The sequence below is a fragment of the Brachypodium distachyon genome, chromosome 2 (genome assembly GCF_000005505.3).
Source record: "Brachypodium distachyon strain Bd21 chromosome 2, Brachypodium_distachyon_v3.0, whole genome shotgun sequence".
NCBI classification, from domain to species: Eukaryota; Viridiplantae; Streptophyta; class Magnoliopsida; order Poales; family Poaceae; genus Brachypodium; species Brachypodium distachyon.
In genome coordinates this window covers 17,424,700-17,446,692 of record NC_016132.3, presented here as the reverse complement: position 1 = coordinate 17,446,692, position 21,993 = coordinate 17,424,700, and the positions used below count along the sequence as shown (strand labels likewise).

At 43.9% G+C, this 21,993-nt stretch overlaps 3 protein-coding genes and 1 non-coding gene across 4 annotated transcripts; 2 read left to right on the top strand and 2 right to left on the bottom strand.

The window, feature by feature from the left end:
- Nucleotides 1-600: 600 nt before the first annotated feature.
- On the top strand, nt 601-4,113 carry LOC100832329 (transcription factor VOZ1). Its single transcript, XM_003568056.4, has 4 exons — nt 601-864; nt 946-1,257; nt 2,430-2,931; nt 3,049-4,113. Exons 1-4 carry the CDS (start codon nt 601-603, stop codon nt 3,717-3,719), a joined length of 1,749 nt encoding a protein of 582 aa, XP_003568104.1. The 3' UTR covers nt 3,720-4,113.
- A 9,871-nt stretch (nt 4,114-13,984) lies between these two features.
- LOC100832035 (28 kDa heat- and acid-stable phosphoprotein) lies at nt 13,985-18,843 on the top strand. Its single transcript, XM_003568055.4, has 8 exons — nt 13,985-14,179; nt 15,156-15,196; nt 15,303-15,377; nt 15,497-15,580; nt 16,204-16,238; nt 16,764-16,849; nt 18,265-18,330; nt 18,492-18,843. Exons 1-8 carry the CDS (start codon nt 14,113-14,115, stop codon nt 18,524-18,526), a joined length of 489 nt encoding a protein of 162 aa, XP_003568103.1. The 5' UTR covers nt 13,985-14,112; the 3' UTR covers nt 18,527-18,843.
- Nucleotides 18,844-19,376: 533 nt separating this feature from the next.
- On the bottom strand, nt 19,377-19,449 carry TRNAR-ACG. The gene has a single exon. It is a non-coding gene; the product is annotated as a tRNA-Arg (tRNA).
- Nucleotides 19,450-20,717: 1,268 nt separating this feature from the next.
- Nucleotides 20,718-21,589, bottom strand: LOC100831730. Its single transcript, XM_003568054.4, has one exon. It carries the CDS (start codon nt 21,264-21,266, stop codon nt 20,940-20,942), a length of 327 nt encoding a protein of 108 aa, XP_003568102.1. The 5' UTR covers nt 21,267-21,589; the 3' UTR covers nt 20,718-20,939.
- Between the last annotated feature and the right edge of the window lie 404 nt (nt 21,590-21,993).

Here is a 21,993-nt window from a genome sequence, read left to right as displayed (position 1 = left end):
TTTGTGTCGTATCATGCTTTGTGATGACTGCGGTCCAAAAAAAAAGAAGACGAACAAGTGAAAGCATTTTCTTTAACTTTACACTTACAAAGATTTAAGTTTGTCTGTTTACCCTACTTCCTAACTTGTTATTGCCACCCATTCGATATGGTATAAATGTATCACGCTATTGTGATTATAATCGATTTGTTCAGCATATATTTGTAAGATAGTTGTTTTTTCAGATAGGAATTCTGAGAATACTCCCTCCGTTCCGAATTAACTGATGTGGATTTGTATAAGAACATATACAAATCCGCGATTTATATAAGAATCTATACAAATTCACGTAAGCTAATTTGGGACGCAGGGAGTATTTAACATAAAATTAAAAAATCACGAACATAAATACTCCGTATTTTTAAAAATCAAACATGTAATATGTGTATTTTTAATTCCGTTGTGCGCGTGCATTTGGCTAGTAAAAAAAATAACATCAGAGAGATAAAATAAACGAAGGAAATCATCCTTTGCTAAGCAAACTAAAAAAAAACTTGAAAGACGAATCAATCCCCACCCCCAATCGCCGCAGCCGCACCAACGCCGCGTTGATCGGGGACGATGGCGGGCGATCCGACTGGCGGTGCCGGTGCCGGTGCCGGCGGCGGCTCCGGGACGGGCAAGGGCCCTCGCTCGTCGTCGCGACAGTTCCGCGACCGCGCCAAGACCCGGGTGGACGACCTCCAGGAGATCTTCTCCGGCCTCCAGTCCGCCCGAAAGGAGAGTCGCTCCGCTGACGCCGCCGTCCTCGAGGAGCAGGTCCACCAGATGCTCCGTGAGTGGCGGGCAGAGCTCAACGTCGCCTCTCCCGCCTCGTCCCTCCAGGTACCTCTCCAAACCCTAACCTGCCCTTAGATCAGTGTTGCCGGGTTTGCTGTCTCTGACTGGTCTCCTGGTCCGTTGCAGAACTCTCAGGGGAACAATCGTGCGGTCTCGGATCCGCCGTCGGAGACGCTGCGGATGCTGCAACTGGCGGTTGAGGAGGAGGACGACGCTACCAGCAAGCTGATGATCCCCCGATTGCCCTTGGTGATGCAGCCCTCTCGTCAGAGTCACGGGCTCGGACAGAACGATCAGAATCTCAATCCCGACCTGCAAGTACAGGGGAGCCCTGTCGCCGGGGGCGCTACTGCACCGCAGCAATCCCTGGGCCAGGGAATGCAAGGAGATTGTGCGGGAGAAGTATCTGATGTTGCGAATGCGTTGTTCCATGAGCAGGTAATGTACTTGATGAATGCTGTAGGAATTGTGTTTGTGGCATCAATCATGTGAAGGAACATGCGGTTTAGACTACTAGTACTTCGTCGGGAAGTGGCTAACCGTTATTGTTCGTGGAGTTCAATCCTTGCCAATTAGCTCTATCCTGCTCTGGAACATTGTGATTTTCACACGATCCTTCGTAGCATGCAAAATTTGTTGCATCGAGTATAACCCACAGGAATGATCAAGGTTTTGCTGTGGGATATTTTGCTAGTGGACACAGTATTCTTTATTCATAACTATTTGGACTTTGGACCAAATAGAAGATTGGTATTTTTGTTCAAGTACTGTTAGTTATTCTAAAAATATTTGAATTACAATTCTATATGTGTTTAATTGGGATTCAGCCAACAAACTTATTCAGTTCTTTTCCTGTACCACTATATTTAGGTAGCAGTCCTGCATGCTGTTGGCTTGGACTACTTATGGCCCTGTTATTGGTTTTATCCGCCACTTTTGTTAAGAATTATGTGATGTATGTGTTGTTTGTTGTATAAGTATAGACCCAAAACCATAGAATAACAACGTACCTTTAGAGGAGATTCTGACAAAACGTTTAGAGCTTGAGTGTCCAATACTGGAGATTCTGACAAGTATTTAGGAACGGAGGGAGTACTTCAATATGTCAGCATAGAGAAATGTGTTGGTATATGAGGAGGTTGTGTAACCTTCTGAGGAACATAGGTCACAATAGTATGGTTTAGTTTGGTGGCTAACATTGTTATAAATGTGAATTGATGATGGTTTCCCGAAGATAAAATGTTTAGGCCTTGCTTGATGACTTCATATCTCTGGTGAATGAGATTTTGTAGGTTTATTTTATTTGTGCAAATGTTTTGTTTCTTGCCCAAATTGTTTGGTGCCTGAATTAGAGTTTCCTCCTGATATGATAAACACATGTATTCTGATGTGTTTGTGGTGGTACCACTTCTCATTATTCATTATGCCTGTAAAATTGCGTATCAAAGAAAGTGCTGGTCAGGCCAATATGTCCATGTATGCTGTTGTCAGTGGCTCAGTGCATAACTTTTGGTCTGTCTGATGGTTGTAACTTATAACGCCTTCTCATGTTAATTTTTCTTTTTCTAATTTATAGCTTTGATGGGCTTTTGTCTTGTATTTGATTGCAGATGTACTATATAGATCATGAACTCAGTATTGATGACTTTCTTCATGGGTCAAACCCAGATAGCCTCAGTAACCTGCAAGGGATTGGTCAGCTGGAACATCAACAATTCAATTTGCCACTAGATCTTGAACTTCCTAATTCATATATTGATGCAAATAACTCTGTGCAAAATACTGGAGATGTTCTTTTCCACATGTCAGACTTGCTCACAACAATGTGTCCGTCACCTTCTCAATACTTGGGACCAAAGTGTGCACTCTGGGACTGTGGTCGACCTGTCCGAGGTTCAGAAGAGTGTCAAGATTATTGCAACCCTTACCATGCCGGTTTGGCTTTGAATGATGATGGTCTTCAAGGGACAAGGCCTGTGATGCGTCCAAGGGGTATTGATTTGAAAGATGGCCCCCTATTTGATGCTCTCTGTGCAAAAGTTCAAGGAAAAAATGTTGGCATTCCTGTCTGTGAAGGAGCTGCTACGTCAAAATCACCTTGGAATGCGCCTGGTACGTTTGGTTATGATGTATTAGCATTTTAGCTGAACTGTGATATCAGCAACAAAATTTTAATGAATATATTAGCAAATTCTCGTGCTAATTGTTGCTCCCCTGCTGTTTTTGCAGAACTTTTTGATCTTTCTCTTCTTGAGGGTGAATCTCTTAGAGAATGGTTGTTCTTTGACAGACCAAGAAGGGCATTCGAGAGCGGCAACCGGAAGCAGAGGTCATTGCCAGATTACGGCGGCCGTGGGTGGCATGAGTCAAGGAAACAGGTCATGAAAGACTTTGGGGGTCAGAAAAAATCTTATTACATGGACCCACAACCATCCAGCAACTATGAGTGGCATCTTTTTGAGTATGAGATCAACGATTCCAATGCTCTGGCCTTGTACAGGCTTGAGTTCAAGTCTTCTGATGCTAAACGGAGTGTTAAATCAAAATTGGCTAGTAGTTCACTCAACGAAATCCAGCAGCAAATGGTCAAGCTTAGTGCAGACAGTCCCGTGGATAACAAACGGGCTGCTAGGAGCAAGACAAAAGCTAATCAAAAGGATAGCAATGCAAACACATATCCAACTCGCAACGCCCCCAATCAAGCCAGTGCTTCAAATGCTTATGAAACAGTGTCTCTCAACATCCCCAATCAAGCCAATACTTCAAATGCTTCTCAAGCGGTGTCACAGGTGGATGAGATGGCATTTCTTAATGAGAATGTCATGTATGGACCTCATCTTCCATATGGTTACCCTGCCGAGAAAAGCCACTTTCCTTGGAACCCAAGTGACGGGGCTTAAACATGCATGCACAGCTCATACACTCTAAGGTACCTCTCAAACAAAGTGTAACAGCGTCAGCTAAATTTTCGGGCTCAACAGCGGCCTTACGGTTTTACAAGTGTAGACCTGATTGATGCCGTGTTTGTTGTGATGTACTTCTGACTGTAAGGTCCAGTGCATTTTGCCTATCAGGGGCAAATTAAATGGACTATCTGCTTCTTCAGAAACTGATGCGTCCAAGTAGACGAGGATTTGGATATTTAGATAGTCTTTTTCTTTTTCTTTTGTTATGTATATATGTCGAGAGTTGTCTAGGATTTGTGATCCTAGATTCACTTGCGGCTCTGGTGCTAGATTGTTGACAGCTTCATGCAATTAATCTCATTTCAGTGCAGTGTCCACGTATCTTTTAGAAATATGGGATGTATTTATCATTTTGTGCCAGGAAGAAACTTGCAAGACCTTTCCACTATGGTTCCGACTGAGGCCTAGAAGTTGTTAAAATTTCACAAGATTGAATTTCAGTTTGAAGTTCAGAATCCAAAAGGCATTCTAGAATTCAGTTCTTCACATGGAAAATACACATCTGGGCATTCCTGATACTCGATCCAATGCAACAGCTGAGTGAAATTAGGCTTTAATACTCCTTAAAATGAAATGTGCTCAATGACACAATGGAAGCGAAGATGCAGGCAAAATTAGCGTAATGGAGTGATTGGAGTCAAAGACATAGGCAAGACGATTAGGTAAAACTGAATCAATGTAGTAGGTTCCTCGCCTATTAACCACATCAATGGTAAAATAGCTTCCAAAATTCAGATAAAGCAAACTAGTAGTGTAACAAATCCAGGGAAAACCAGGAAACAAGATTTCCGAACACATGTTTTCTCCTCCACCTCACAAAAACTCTGCCTAGGAGCTCTGCCCTCCCACGTTTCGCCTCTATCTTACAAACTGTCGTTCTGTCGAGCCGAATGCAGTGAGCTGAAGCTTGGCAAGGTCGTTCTTAACAGCAACCACACGAACACCTGTTGACATAGTCCTATATTAAGCATCAGGATCTCACCCTTGGTGAGCTTGGAGACCATGAGACCATCCCTGCTTTCTGTATCCTTCGTTCTCACACCAAACAGCCTTCGAAGGAGGAAAAATTTCGCAACTTGAATTCCATAATGACTTCCATGAGGAAACTATAGAAGACCAAATCTCTGGATCTATAGAAATTAGACTGAACTCAGAATTTTTGAATATCCACATGAGCCGCACAATCCAATAGGTGAGAAACCTAAGGTTGTTGAACTCGTTATGGCCACATACGGTGCACCCGCTGCAAGGCTAGTTGTCGAACCATTGTTTTATCGGGCATATTGTCGAGGAAGAAGACCAAAGCATAAAAGAACAAAATGAGAAATAAATTGACCAAAACAACCTCGAGACCCCCATAGCGCCAGATGACAATCGGCCAAATCAGGAACTACCAATCCGCGAGACCAAAATACTGCATGCTCACCGGCATCGATCACGTCAGCCACACCACAACAACAATATTTGCGTGAGTATATTCCACATCGACGTCGCTTTCGCCGTAGAGACTTCCCCATGGAGATATACAACTAACGAACCGGATAGGTCACCAGATAAGAGGGGAATTGGCGTAGAAAACAGGAGCTAGGTGGGTAGGTTGCTTCTCTGGTGAAGATGAATGAGACATTTTCTGTTTCATGGAACTTAGCATTTAAGGTAAAAAAATTGTCTCTATTTTAATACTTCCTCCGTCCCATATTAAGTGACAAAATATTACATGTATTTAGACGTATTGTAGTATACAGATACGTTCATATTTAGACAAATTTAAGGCACTCAATATGGGATGTAGGGAGTACCATATATCATCTTTTAGCCACATCTTGTAACCAGAATTTAATCACCAGGATGCATGGAAGCAGCAATTGCTAAAGACTATTAAAGTATGACCCACTGTATGGCACAATTTTTTTGTCTTATGTAAGTGACACGGTGAGCTAAGAAAACTAAGAGAGGACAATTTTTGTTGAATAATCAGGTAATTTCGATGAATATTTAATCCAGAAAGACAGTGTGTAAAACATGTAGCACATTATATCATGCAAACTAGACAAATTAAATAGCAACGCACAGCAATAAAACTCATCTAATTTCACGGCATGAATAATAGAACTACTAATCAAAATCAGCAAGAAAGAGCAGATTACGTACGGTGCTGTGCTCTTTTCTTGTGTTTGTTTGTTGAGGTCGGTGACGAGTCCGGTGGCGTCGATGTTCACGCCGGCAGCAGCTGCAGCCTTGACTACCTCCTGAGCAGCGGCCAGTGCCTGCGCTTGCGCCTGTGCAGCAGCAGTTGCCTGGGCTTGGAGTTGGGCAGCCTGCTGCTGTGCTTGGAGTTGTGCAGCCTGCTGCTGCTGAGCTAAAGCGGCAGCCTGAGCCGCGGGATCTCCGAGGTCGTCGGCCATTGGTGATGAAGATGCCGACGAAACAGAGACGTGAAGAAGCGAGCAGTCGCGTGAGAACGCTCCCCAAAAACCTTATCGACCGTCTCCCGGGCAGGATCTCGAAGGTCGGGGTTCCGGAGGCCTGCTCTCCCGGCGATCTGTGCACGCAGTCGACGGGATGGAGCAGCAGTTGGCAGCGAACAACGAGATTGGATCGTGGGCGTGACGGCTAGGGTTATGGCGTCGTTTTTCCGGAGGCCGGGGTAGTCTTATTATATAGGCACGCAGGCGGACTTCGATTCGGTTTAGGAAACCAAAACCGACTCCGCGGCTCGAACTCGAACTCGATCTCGATCTCGATCTCGATCTCGATCCACGAAACGCGGCGCGGCGCGGCGCGGCGCGGCGAGCGGAGGAGGAGGAGGAGCGCGCGTAGGGATTTCCCTTGCTCACTTGCTCAAGAGGTGAGAAACAACATACCTTATATATTGGTCCAACTCCCCCTAAACTAGCAATGTGGGACTATTCCCACTTCCTCATCCCACTATATGAATGGGTTTTTGAGATTTTCTAGAAATTAATTTCAGATTGGGCCTTGGGCCTAACCCAAAATTCCAACAATCCCCCACAATATCTCATAAGCACATAAAATTTCCGTTGATCCAAAGCTCTGTTTTTGATATACCAGCGTTTCAGTGGAGACTGGTTAAGGTTGAACATCTACCTAAACAAATTGCTTCACTCACGCACAACTGAACAATGGACAAACCTTGAATTGTCAGTTTTCTGTGTTAGAGCTTCGCTAAATTGTTGTCTGGTACTGGGCTGCCGAATGCTACTCCGCGGTGTGGAGCATATAAGTCATTCTCCAGGCCTTTTCATGAGCTTACTAGAGACCACCCAAATCTCATGGACTGCGACCAACAGTCAGGCTCATATAGGTGTGTTATTTAGAGACTACTCTGTAGGACAGTATCTCCCTTGCAAATTAATGCAACGCGTTAGAACACATTAAGTTAAACAACCTACCATACAGTACACGAGAGTAATGCATCGTCAACGAAGTGGGATAAAGAATGTACACTCTCCTCAGTTATCCAATGACTTGTTTCCCAGGTCCTAATTCACGGGATCTCCGATCACATAGGTTGGTTTACCGCCATGGTAACTCACGTGGGTCGCAATCCCATCTCCCTTGATGCAGATTCTATCACATTCCTTGATAGACCCTTTGTAAAGGGATCTGCCAGATTTTTAGCCGTTGGGATATATCCCAATGCTATTATTCCGGAATTTCTCATTGCTCTGACAGATTTCAGACGTCTCCTGACGTGTCTTGATGACTTCATGTTATCTTTAGAACTGTTCACTTTGACTATCACAGTTTGATTGTCACAGTTCATAAGAATCGCCGGTATTGGTTTTTCGACAATCGGCAAGTCCATCAAGAGCTCACGAAGCCAGTCGGCCTCAACTGTGGATGTATCTAATGCTGAAAGTTCTGCTTCCATTGTTGATCTGGTTAAGATCGTTTGCTTGCAAGACTTCCATGAAACAGCGCCCCCTCCGAGTGTGAACACATATCCACTCGTGGCTTTTAGCTCGTCAACATCAGATCTCCAGTTTGAATCACTATAACCCTCAAGTACCTTGGGGTACCCAGTATAGTGTATACCATAGCCCATTGTGCCCTTTAGATAGCGCATGACCCTTTCGAGTGCACTCCAATGATCATCTCCCGGATTCTTATTAAACCGACTCAGTTTGCTCACAGCAAAAGAGATGTCAGGTCTAGTTGCGCTAGCCAAATACATGAGTGAACCAATAATCTAAGAATATCTCAGTTGGTCTCTTCCAATTCTGTGATTCTTTCGAAGCAGAACGCTTGGATCATAAGGAGTTGGAGAAGGTTTACAATCAGCATAGCCGAAACGACTCAAGATCTTCTCCACATAGTGAGATTGCAACAAAGTGATCTCACCATTGTCGCCTCTCACGAGCTTGATGTTCAGAATAACATCAGCTACACTAAGGTCTTTCATGTCAAAACACTTCGACAAGAAAGTCTTAACCTCTTCAATCACTTTGAGGTTAGTCCCAAATATTAGTATGTCATCGACATACAAACAAAGTATAACTCCCTCACCCCCACCATGGCGGTAGTATACACATTTGTCAGTTTCGTTTACAATAAAGCCGGCAGATGTTAAAGTTTTGTCAAACTTCTCATGCCATTGCTTAGGAGCTTGTTTCAGGCCATACAGAGACTTTAATAACTTACACACTTTGCCTTCATGATCCTTTATTACAAATCCATCTGGCTGGTTCATGTAAATTTCCTCGTCCAACTCTCCGTTAAGGAAAGCTGTCTTAACGTCCATTTGATGGACGATCAGACCATATGAGGCAGCCAGTGATAGTAATACTCTGATTGTGATCAATCGAGCTACAGGTGAGTAAGTATCAAAGAAATCTTCACCTTCTTTCTGGGTAAAACCCTTGGCCATAAGTCGCGCCTTGTACTTCTCAATAGTACCATCAGGTCTAAGCTTTTTCTTGAATATCCACTTGCATCCTACAGGTTTGCACCCGTACGGACGGTCAACGACCTCCCACGTACCATTAGCCATGATAGAATCCATCTCACTACGAATGGCTTCCTTCCAATAGTCTGCATCCGGAGATGCAAAGCCTCATTAATGGTTTTAGGGGTGTCATCCACAAGGTACACAATGAAATCATCACCAAAGGATTTAATAACCCTTTGTCGCTTACCCCTAATAGGGGCTTCATTGTCATACTCCTCAGGAATCTCATCACGTGTTTGTTCAATATTTTCCACTGGGATGGCGGGTTCAGGAGCTACACCATGATCCTGATGTTCCTCTGAACTGACGAGTTCAGCAGGTACATCATGATCCTCTCTAGATGTGGTATGCATATCTCTCATGGGAAATATGTCCTCAAAAAATGTAGCATCCCTGGATTCCATAATTGTACCGACGCTCATGTCAGGTACTCCAGAATTTACAACCAAGAATCTATAGCCAACACTTCGAAGTGCGTAGCCAAGAAAAACACAATCAACGGTTTTTGGTCCAAACTTACGTTTCTTGGTGATTGGCACATTGACTTTCGCCAAACAGCCCCAAGTCCGTAAGTAAGAAAGTGTGAGTCTCTTCTTTTCCCATAGCTCGTATGGGGTGACTTCTTTATCTTTTGTGGGAACACGATTTAGGACATGACACGAAGTCAAAAGCGCCTCCCCCAACCATGCCTTGGATAAACCAGCAGTGTCTAACATGGCATTGACCAAGTCAGTCAGCGTGCGGTTTTTCCTCTCAGCAACCCCGTTTGACTGGGACGAATAGGAAGGCGTCCTCTCATGGACTATGCCATGTTCCTCACAAAATGAATTAAACTCACTGGAGAAATATTCTCCACCGCGGTCAGACCGCAAACGTTTAATTTTCTTCTCAAGTTGATTCTCGACTTCAGCTTTATAGATCTTAAAATAATGCAATGCTTCATCCTTTGATTTTAATAAATACACATAACAGAATCTAGTTGCATCCTCAATGAAAGACATAAAGTAACGTTTTCCACCTTTGGTTAATACACCGTTCATCTCACAAAGATCAGAATGTATGAGCTCTAACGGTGCTAAGTTCCTCTCTCAGCAGCCTTGTGAGGCTTGCGAGGCTGCTTCGCTTGCACACAAGCTTGGCACTTGGAACTTTTAGCCACAATGATTTTAGGAATTAAACTCAGATTTGCTAATCGCGTCATGCAACCAAAGTTAATGTGACAAAGTCGTGAATGCCAAACATTAGACTCATTATTAATAGAATTGACGCTGTTCATGACCTTATTACAAAAATCCGAAAGGGATAAGCGGAACAAACCTTCGCACTCATAACCTTTACCAATAAATTGTCCATACTTAGACACGATAACTTTATTGGACTCAAACACTAACTTAAATCCGTCCTTGCAAAGGAGGGATCCACTAACAAGATTCTTCTGAATGGAGGGCACATGCTGCACGTTCTTCAGCTGCACGATCTTTTCCGAAGTAAACTTCAGATCCACCGTGCCAACACCATGAACAGAAGCATGGGCGCCGTTCCCCATCATCACTGAGGAGCTGATGGCCTGATATGAAGAAAACAAGGAAATATCAGCACACACATGAATAGTTGCGCCTGTATCGACCCACCAATCGGTGGACTGACATACAGAAAATACAGTAAATAAATTACCATACCTGCCTGCATCTTCATTGTTGCCAATGGTCAAATTAGCAAACTTTTGCCGAATCTGTCCTCCTTTGCGCTCCTTGCAGTTACTCGCCCAATGGCCAAGTCCTCCGCACACAAAGCAAGGATCCTTGTCCTTGTTGCCTCCTTTCTTCTCCTTCTTGAAAGTGGTAGTGTTCTTTGGACCAGCATTATTGAATGCCTTTCCCTTTCCCTTGTTGTTACTGTTGTTGTGGTTGTTCCTCTGAACCATGTTGGCAGTGGACGTACCCTCTTGTGTGTTGCCTTTGGGGTCAGCATCTTTTGCTCTCGCCTTCTCCTCAACATCAAGAGTCCCAATCAGGTTCTCCACAGAGATTTCTTGTCTCTTGTGTTTTAGTGAAGTAGCAAAGTTCCTCCACGAGGGAGGAAGCTTGGCGATGATGCCCCCGGCGACAAACTTGTCGGGTAGTGGACACTTGAATTGCTCAAGTTCCTTAGCCATAGTCAGTAACTCATGAGCTTGTTCCACTACAGATCGGTTTGCAACCATCTTATAGTCAAAGAACTGCTCCATGACGTACAGCTCACTGCCAGCGTCAGATGCGCCAAACTTAGCATCGAGCGCATCCCACAACTCTTTGGCATCCTGATAGTGCAGATAAGCATCAACGAGCTTATCTCCCAGCACACTACAGATCGCACCGACGACTACAACACAGGCCTCAACATACAACTGCTGAGAAGCAATTGTTTGAGTCTTCCCGTGTTGTACCGCCCACCATGCGCCCATAGCCACGAGCCACATATGACATTTATACTGCCACCTCTTAAAGTGCAGTCCAGTAAACACAGGTGGTTTCAATGCGACAGCAAATTGAGACATCGAAAATTGCCTACACGAATAAGGTTTTTGGATTGCTGAATAATTAGGTAATTTCGATGAATATTTAATCCAGAAAGACAGTGTGTAAAACATGTAGCACATTATATCATGCAAACTAGACAAATTAAATAGCAACGCACAGCAATAAAACTCATCTAATTTCACGGCATGAATAATAGAACTACTAATCAAAATCAGCAAGAAAGAGCAGATTACGTACGGTGCTGTGCTCTTTTCTTGTGTTTGTTTGTTGAGGTCGGTGACGAGTCCGGTGGCGTCGATGTTCACGCCGGCAGCAGCTGCAGCCTTGACTACCTCCTGAGCAGCGGCCAGTGCCTGCGCTTGTGCCTGTGCAGCAGCAGTTGCCTGGGCTTGGAGTTGGGCAGCCTGCTGCTGTGCTTGGAGTTGTGCAGCCTGCTGCTGCTGAGCTAAAGCGGCAGCCTGAGCCGCGGGATCTCCGAGGTCGTCGGCCATTGGTGATGAAGATGCCGACGAAACAGAGACGTGAAGAAGCGAGCAGTCGCGTGAGAACGCTCCCCAAAAACCTTATCGACCGTCTCCCGGGCAGGATCTCGAAGGTCGGGGTTCCGGAGGCCTGCTCTCCCGGCGATCTGTGCACGCAGTCGACGGGATGGAGCAGCAGTTGGCAGCGAACAACGAGATTGGATCGTGGGCGTGACGGCTAGGGTTATGGCGTCGTTTTTCCGGAGGCCGGGGTAGTCTTATTATATAGGCACGCAGGCGGACTTTGATTCGGTTTAGAAAACCAAAACCGACTCCGCGGCTCGAACTCGATCCACGAAACGCGGCGCGCGCGCGTCGGGACGAGGCGAGCGGAGTAGGAGGAGGAGGAGCGCGCGTAGAGATTTCCCTTGCTCACTTGCTCAAGAGGTGAGAAACAACATACCTTATATATTGGTCCAACTCTCCCTAAACTAGCAATGTGGGACTATTCCCACTTTCTCATCCCACTATATGAATGGGCTTTTGAGATTTTCCAGAAATTAATTTCAGATTGGGTCTTGGGCCTAACCCAAAATTCCAACAATTTTCTCAACAGTTGCAAACGCACGCTCGTTGGTGAGTTTTTTTAGACTGCTGGCGAGCTTTATTCTCTGATCTCCTCTCCGCTCCTCTTCTGTCACCATATGGCCATATCACGTCTCAGTAGATGGCCCTCGCATCTTTGGAGGTTTCTAGGTGGCATAATTTAATGGCAATTTTAGTATTGGTTTACGTTACCAAATTAAGATCTCAATTTTCTTCATCTCCACAAAATCAAAGGCTAATGCTAACAAGCTTCCTAACATTCCCCGTACGTTTTTGGTGCGCGATATACATGAACGCCAGTAATCGGAGAATGCTAATTACAAAACACCAAATATCAAAACTTTGAAAGCAATTAAAAGCCGGGGAATTAATAAGGAATTGATCTTCAAGATCTGGCCCAGCGCCCCTATATAAACACCAGCAGCGTCCAAGAAGAACACACAGCTCACTAGCACTAACACACCACGTATATTACACACAAAAGATCGAGATCCAAGGACCTCATGGCTCTCACCATGAACAAGGCTGTGTGCTTGATGGCTCTTCTTCTCTTCGTCTCCTCAGCTGTCCTCCCACACGCAGACGCAGCAGTGAGAGCCGTAGGTACTCCCGCCGATTCATATTAATTGTCTCAAATTTGCACAGTATTTACGCACGCCTCGATTTGGATGTGCAAGATCACGTTTTGTTTTCTAACGTGCATGGTTAATTTGTTGTTCGTACGCAGGCACAGAGGCACAATGGGATAAATACTGCGTGGCGTTTCCGAGCTGCAAGAACAATCCAGGGCCACAGACCGATGGAAACTGCGGCCAAACCTGCAAATTCTTCGGTTATGAGCCGTCCAAAAGCAAATGCCAGGTGCTCGACAATGAAGGCATCTGTTGCTGCTTGGCGTGAGCGCCGTCCATCTCTTCAAGACGCACGTACGTGCGATAGATCGATATTAGCCGATCGTGTAAGGGCCTTGGCCGGGTTGCATGTCCTCGTGTACTCGTTTGCTCTTGTTTTGCTCCGCAAAAAGAATAAATTAGAATCAATATAATCATTAGTTCATGTCATGGTAACCCATTTTAAAGTGTCAAGAAACCAATAACTTATTTTGATCTACTCCCTCCATTTCTAAATACTTTGTGGTTTTACTGCAATAGTGCAAATTGCCGTGGTTTTACTGCAATTTGCACTATTGCACTAAAACCACGAAGTATTTAGTAACGCATGCATGGTTACCCATTTTTAAGTGTCAAGAAACCAATAACTTGTTTTGATCTACTCCTTTCGTTCCTAAGTACTTGTTCACGGAGGGAGTAAGTATTTGTCCGCATGGCAATTGTGGTTAGCAATTCAAAATGCAATAAAAAAATTATTTGTCCAATTGTCCTTGTTTTTGCCGGGCTCTGTAAATGGAACTTGTACTCCGTACTTCTTTTTCTGTAATCTTCTGAAACTCTGTAACTACGGCGATGGGCCGAGCCAGGCTCAACGGAATCTAGCCCAACGGGCTTGGGGCGGAGCCCAGAAGCAACAGGGCCGCGGTGGAGACGCGGAGTCGGTTGGGGTTCTGGAGTCTGGACTCCATCGGTCGGGTCGAGCTCCTCCGCTCCGCCAATAAAAGGCGCAGCGGCCGCAGCGCCCCACGGCGAGAGACACTCCCCCGCGGGAAAGCAGTCGCCGTACGCAGGGAGGAAGATTAGCTAGGGCTTTGGTTCACTCCGCAGCGTCGCCTTTTTTACTTCCCACCCGCTCCCAGCGTCGCCGCAGCCGCATCCATGGCCAAGGGCAAGTTCAAGGGCAAGCCCACCGGGCAGCGCACCTTCTCCTCCGAGGAGGAGCTCGGTACGTACCGCCGCCACCACGCAATGCTGGCTTCCTACCCGCTGTTGGTGGGCGATTTTGTTCGATTTCCGGTTAGGGTTTAGTGACGGGGTTGATTAGCGCGAGTTGGTTGCTTAATGTGAGACGATCGGCGGAGGCGTTGTGCTCGGGGACTAGGGGCGCGGCACGAGGAAGCTCTCATACTTTGGTTATTGTTGTTTCGTTTGAACCAAATATGAAGCTGTTGGCATAAAAGGGTCGTGCTTTTGGGGGGTACCGGGGTAGGGGGTCTCGGATCGGATGATCTAGTGTTAATGATTTCCCGATCATGTGTTCCTTCGGCCACTTTGCTTGTCTCCTGGCCTATTTTGAGGGGTTACTTGGGTACGCTTCGAAAATATAGGGGGGGCCATTAGCCCATTAATCAGCTCGATTGGTGTTAAGGGTTTACTGTTCTGCGTGTGCCTTTCATGGTTATCGTTTTGTCTTCCGGATTATGATTTTTTTGGCTATCTGCAGAGCTGTGTCTGTATGCTTGGTTTTCTGCTTTGATTCGAAACGCTGCCCTTATTTAGGAGTACTTGTTGTGGATTGTCTCAACCAGATTTGTTGTGCAATGTGGATACATTTGTCCATTTGTTTATAATATATACGTTGATGTGGTCATGATGCAACTTCTGAACGTTTAATCTTTATCCTGGAAGATGGTTCTGTGTAATTGGAGAATAGTAGATGCAAATTGTCAGCACTTTGCCAAATTTGAAATTAATAGCGAAATTTGGACGTTATGGTAGTATTTAGTTGCTGCACAAGAATGTTTTATGACACAGGTAGATGTTTGCTGCCTCTACTTCCTAAAATAACGAATCACCATCTGTCAAAACAGTTTTTATCCTCAGTAAAAAAAAATAACGGACGCTCCTTCCAATATTTTGAGCCTGTTAAATTGGTCCTTTACTTACATTTTCTCATAGTTTTCTTGTGAAACTGAATGCAGCTGCTGGTACTTCAGCAGAACGCCCAAACACCTTTAAGAAGGTTCTGCATCATTTTCTTCTCAACCTGCAATTAATATGAATAAAAATCAGTTAATGCGACTATCTCATATATATGCTTGTTTTGGCTCTGGACTTCTATTTGATAGAAGCAAGTTGAAAAGGAGGTTTATGAAAGAAGGGAAGAATCAATAGAGGAGGATGATGAAGATGTTGAGAAGACTGTAAGATACTATTATCTGCCTGAAAATATTGCATTCAACTCTACACCCTTCAGTCTTTGAGTATGTACACTTTATTCATTATTCATGCGATCAAGCTGCTTCTTTTTTACAATTATCAGAAACACAAAGGCACTGCAGGTCTTATCGAGATTGACAATCCAAACCTCGTGAAGCCAAAGAATATAAAAGCCAAGGACGTTGATGTAAGACTGATTTTTAATATGCATGTTTCCAGGTTTTTTATGCATGTTTCTTGGTTATGGTAAACTATACTACTCCCTCCGATCCTAAATTCTTGTCTCAAATTTGCCCAAATATGGATGTATCTACTCTTAAAAGGCGTCTAGATACATGTATTATTTCGACAACAATTTAGGATCGGAGGGAGTAGTATATTGCTTTTGTAGAACAAAATGCACATGTTACCCCCAAAAACCTATACACAAGTTATATAACCTGAATGTGCTGTTGTAAGCAAGGAAATTTGAATTTGAATTAGGATTCACGAAAACACGAATGAGGAAGATGGCATGCAGGCATGGTATTTATGAGTTGTGCTAGAATATTTCTACTCCATGTTCTTAACCTATTAGCTTTGTCCTTTATATTGTTATTATGAGTTTATGACCAGACTCATGTTATAGCTTTCTTTATTTTGGTTGGATGCACGAAGCATTTATCAGTTCATATCAACTACTCCCTCCGATCCTAAATTGTTGTCGTTGTTTTTGAACTAAAACTAAATTGTTGTGGTTGTTTTTGAACTAAAACCACGACAACAATTTTTGGGTCGGATGAATAGTGAACTTCTTTTGCATTGGCACAGGTTGACAGGACAAGTGATCTCTCCAGGCGTGAAAGGTGTGTTCATCAATGGCCATTTCATGCTTCTTTACCTACCATTTATGAACATTTTTATCTCCTTCTATATGAATTAGATGTACAATAATGTTGTTTTAGAATTGGTATTTGTTTTTTAACGATTTGGGTATAAGTTTTGCAATGATAAGGAAATTTCTGTGAGCTGATCATAGGTCTATCTACCATAGGTATTTGGACAGTGTTCTTTTTGGCAGTTTTTTCGGCATTGTTGCATGATGAGATGTCCCTTTTTTACCTCTCTTTTTAAGTATTTATCAACAGAAAAAAAACTATTTGTTATGGCATATCTCTCCATTTCATTTTTGTAGTTATAATTAGAAAATGGTTAATGTATAATCCATTGTTTTAGCTATAAATAGTCCTTGCAGAAAAAGTGGATTAACAGAAAATAAAACAATCACATGTTCCCGAAAGTGTACACCTGTTTGCGTGACCCTTTATAAAAATACATTTCCAATGCAGTATGTTTATTCCCAGTGATTTATGATTTTGTTCCTTATTCAGAGAGGAGCTTGAAAAACAGAGATCTCGTGCACACTATATGAGGCTTCAGGAGGAAGGAAAGACAGAGCAGGCCAGGAAAGACTTAGGTAGGGGTCGTTGTCTCAACTCTCAACTATTCTTTGAGCTCCCTCTTCTATGGTTTGTTCTGTACTTACTTCTTGCATATGGTAGATCATGGTGATACTTCCCATTATATTAATGTAAATATACCAACAAAAAGAGTGAACTCCAATTAGCAATGGAGTCTCATGTGCAAGCTCATCCTATGATATAGTTTTAGTAAACTGCTGCATTTGATGTATTTAAGGAAACTGCTGCATTTGCTATGCTGGACTATTTGTGCTGCCTTCATTCTAATGTATTATCAAGATAAGAAACTGCTGTATTTCCTCTGATCCTTATTGGCCTATCCATCTGCATTAGAATTACTTATCTTTCCTACTTATAATGTTTCCAGTTGGTGGTCGTGAGTTCACCTGCACTAGCAACTGACAGGTGGGCCCTTTCAAATTAGTGGCCCTCACGTTCGTTTTATCTCACTCCAAACCCCCTCATGTATCTTCTTCCTCCTGCCGCCGCCTCCCCCAATCAGCCACTCGATACCTCCTCCCCTGGCCCGATCCTCCCCATCCTGACCCGTTTTCATCTCAGACTCTAGGTATTCCAATGCCCAGCATTGCGCTCGCTCCGCGTACGGCCGTGCTCCTCCTCTTTACGGGAGATCCTCCAGTTGTTTCACATTTGATAGATGATGTAACTTATTTGAGAATCAATAAAGTTGGCATGATGAAACCAACTAACCATGTCATAAATAAAAGAAAATGCCGAGACACAGATTCATCTGGCCAAAAATAGTCAGGAGACATGTTTTATTGTTCAAGGGTGGTCGACAAACCTAAATATGAATAGTCATTGTCTGATTGAAATACACCATGTTTGCTATGCGATGGTGTGTTGTGTTTGCGAAACAAAACGAGACTCTTGCGTTTGCCACGATAACATTAAAAACTGCACACACGTTCTAACGAGTCTAGCTAATTTATTTATATTGTATTTTGTTGTTCCATTGCAACGCATGGGCATTCGGCTAGTCATTCCAATGATGTGTCTTCCTTGACGTGAAACCAACTTTTGGCCTTACTTTTTCATCCTTTTCTTTTTTCTTTTAGTGCAAGTATATAGGAGCATCTTACAACACCGGTGCCGTGAAACGGATTAAAAAAAGTAATGACGGATGCTAAACTATTATTATACTACTGTACTACTATTTGTGCCAAATTAAACGGTCTAAGTTCGCTCTCATCTCAAACATTTATGACAAATTCAATATGTGGTGGCAACAAGGTGATAGACGGCCGCCATCCACTGACATCTTGAGGAAAGATATTTAATGGAATTTTCACTGTGATTACTGTTTTGGTACCTTTGTTTAGTATCAAAGCGCCATGGGTTGATTACTTGCAAAGTATCATGATCATTGCCTATTCTTTTTCAAATGCAGATCGCCTTACTTTGATCAAGCAACAGAGGGAGGAAGCTGCAAAGAAGCGTGAAGAGGAAAAAGCTGGTATACCTCTTTGCTACTGCTAGTAACAAGTTTATCTTCCCTTCAACATGTTCTTGCTTGAAACATAAGATTGTGAGCTTCACTGCCTGTTAAAGAGTAAAAATGCATCTGCATGTGCTCTTCCACGGTTGAATTCTCACCTTTCATCTTACCATTGGCAGCCAAAGAAGCAAGGAAGGCTGAAGCTCGCAAGTGACCTGCCAAGCTGTGGACCAGATAGAAATGTATGGGGAGATACGATGGCTCAACGTTGGCGTCCTGTTACTCTGATTATCACCTGAACTCCCTTTTACATCGATTAATTTACCGTAGCAGTATGATCCTATGACTGTTCATGTGTTGTGATCTGTTGGTCAGTAGATGTCAATTACTGAATTATGAACTTTTGGGCAGTAGAGACGTGGTAGCGGTAGCAACCTTTGCGAAAAATATCTTCGTGCTATCTGTATTTGCGCCGTAGAATCCTGGAAACTTGAAGTCTCTGGAAGGAATACATCCGAAGGCTGAGTTGAATTATCCTTGACTCAACGGGTTTAGTTGTTGAACAGAAAGATGAAACCTATTTCTGTTGGTGACCGCTTTTCCTCCAAAGCACAGTATCAGAGTGCAGTTTTTGCCTCATGCGCTGATAACCAGGGTGCAGGATATTGGGGTGGCGTTTATCGCGTAGTAAGTCAAAACGTCATAACTGCAGGCAAGCAAAGCATTACATATTCCTGAGAGTTCCATTGGCTTTGGCTACACGTGCATGTCTGTTTTTAGGGAAAGCTGTTTGACGAAATAAGGTTACATCGTTTATCATCATAGGCAAAATACAAGATATATTGGTCAAGAAACTATTTCCTAGTAAGCTCATGTGCCACCATAGGCCTCTCGTGGACCGAATTCAAACAAAACTTTGGTGAAACCTGAAGCAAATACACGGTACTTATAGAATATATCGTTGCAAAAAAAAATTATTTATAGAATATAGCCATCTGCCTAGTACTAGGAGAGAAGCCCTGGAGACTAGATAATGAATTGGGTACACCCCCAGATAGGTAAAACGACTCCGCTGGGGATCGAACCCAGAATCTCTGGTTCCGTAGACCAGCGCCTTATCCATTGGGCCACGGAGTCCTACTAATTGATTTGGAGACTATAATGTAACTAGGAAAGTAAGTAATGCCTGTGTGTCTTCCATCAGTTTAGGATATAGATTAGGGTGCATAATATTACACGTCACCTATCTGCAGAAAATCTCGGGGTCCATATGCTGTAATCATTACTCGGGCAGACTGATGTCATCAGAACAAACTAACTGTAACATCAGGAGCCATTGTTAAACTGTTACTCTGAAATTCCTATTGACCAGTATTCTATAAAATTCCTATTGACGAGAGAGTCCTCACCAGGAGAAGGAAGCAAAGCTCCAGCCTCCCCAGATCCGGAGTGCGCGGGAAACAGCAGGTCTAATGCTGCTGCCTGCTGGTTGCTTTGCTTCTCTTCAGAGCCGTTCAGAACCGAACGAGGGCACTCCGATGCATCGTATTTTAAACTGTATCATATATCATATGCATATATATATGTTTAGATATAAATTTTTCAATGGTTTGTATCTGGGTGCCGTATCTAAATAAATTCTTATTTATTATGTTTTGTGAGAGAAAAGTTATGCATTTTCTTGAGTTTAGCGCTAAGACTTGTATCTAGATTAAGATCCATGCCTATCTCTTTCTTTGTTCAGATGCCACATCAGATTTTTTTTCCTTCCTATATGACATATTAAGATATGGTACATGATGAAACATAGTGACCTGATGCCCTCAAAGAAAGGCCACGTGTATCAAGATGGAACTGACCAACCAAAGTAGAATTGGACGTTTTACACTTTATTGGAGTAAAGTAATCGAGGCAAGTATTTCCTTGAAGATAACACCGTTGCCAAAAATCGAAGGCTGTTACCTTTCGATCCTTTTCTTTTATTTAGAACATTCCATTCCATCTCCATTGGATTAGAGATTTGGACCCAACACGGTCGAGTGTAGTTGGGGACTCTTTGCTTCTTTTCCCTCCCTCTTCCGTTCTCCATGATCACATCATGATTATTCCCCGCTTTACATCGAGTGGTTGATCACTTGATGTGCCTGCCCCCACTTTGCGTTCGGCTCACTTTCGTCTTAAAAACATCATCTTCAGTCTTCCCCTTCCCTACCGGCCGAGTACCCAATTCCCCTTGCCGATGAGTGCGTTCTACACTAACTGCCGTTTGATTCCGGTCGGTTGATCTCGAGCAGTGACATTTCTGGTTTTGTGCGGTTCTGTTCATCCGCTGGTCTTAACAAGACAAACTAATCACGAGGCTAAATACTGGTTGATTGGGATTCGTCAGAGGGAGACAAGGAAAATCGATATGGAGACACGCAGATTAGGACGCGTCTGGACTCTCGACAAGAAAACTTTGCTATCTGCATCCTCTGTACAAGCAACCAATGTTCTGGCGAGACTTAATTCGACAACAACATCGCAACTACCATCTCAATTAGAACAACAGCTACAAGCGAACCAACAAAAGGAAAAAGGTGCCCTGAACTCCTCTCTCTCAGCTCCGTAGGCCAGCTGCTAGCTAGCTAGCCGGCGGCCGGGCCGTCGGCGGCGGCGGAGGCGGAGGAGGGGCGGCGGCCGTCGTCGAAGTTCTTGGCATAGCTGGCGGCGTCGTACTGGAAGGTGGGCTGGCCCATGGTCCTGCTGGGCCTGGGGCTGCTGCACATGCTCTTGCTCTCCCGCACCAGCCGCCGGAGCAGCCGCCGCCACGCCCGCCGCCCGCCGTCGTCGCGCGCGAGGAGGTGGAAGCGCGCGGGGCTGCGGTGCACGGCCGGCAGCCACGCCGGGGAACCGATGCAGCCCGAGAGGTAGGAGGACTGCGTCTGCATGGACGGCTCACTCTCCATGTCCATGTAGCGAGAGCAGAGGGAAAGAGGTAGAGAACTAGAGAAGGAAGTGAAGCTGAGGCTCTGTCTGTCTGTCTGAATGTGAGTGAGTGAGTCAGTGAGGGGTTATGCGGTTAATATGGCGATTTCAGATGGGAACTGCATGAGGAAGGGAAATGTCATAAAAGAAAAATATAAAGAAAATGAGACCACTTGTTTTTGTTTTGGACATTTTAGAACAAATGGAGACCACTTGTATATTTTGCTTCCTCGCTGGAAAGTTGATCGCCCCATCATTAGATGAATCGTGGCAGGAGTTTAGAACCTTAAATACGCAGTTAGTAAGAGGACCACCCAAATTATGGTATTATAGCAAGTAGCAACCCGGATCATTGCTAGGTAGCTGAAAATATCCAACAGTACACATCCACTCCTGATTAAAACAATGGAACGGTATAGATGTGTAGCAAGTAGAAGTACTCCCCTCCTTTTGGGTTAAAAATGCCATTTTTCAGTCTTCGAAAATCAAGATTATAAGGTCTTTCTCAATCTGTCTTGGCTATTACTCTGTTTTTCTTTGGTTTCGCCACTAATTCCTTTGTTGCATTTTGTTTTAGTAGTAGTGTTTTGTATCAACATTTCACCTTACTACTAATGTTTTCAACGTTAGATTGACACACTCTCTCTTGAACAAACTTAGAGAAAATTATTTAAAACCACCACAATTGGGGCAACTGTTTAGGAAAATCACATT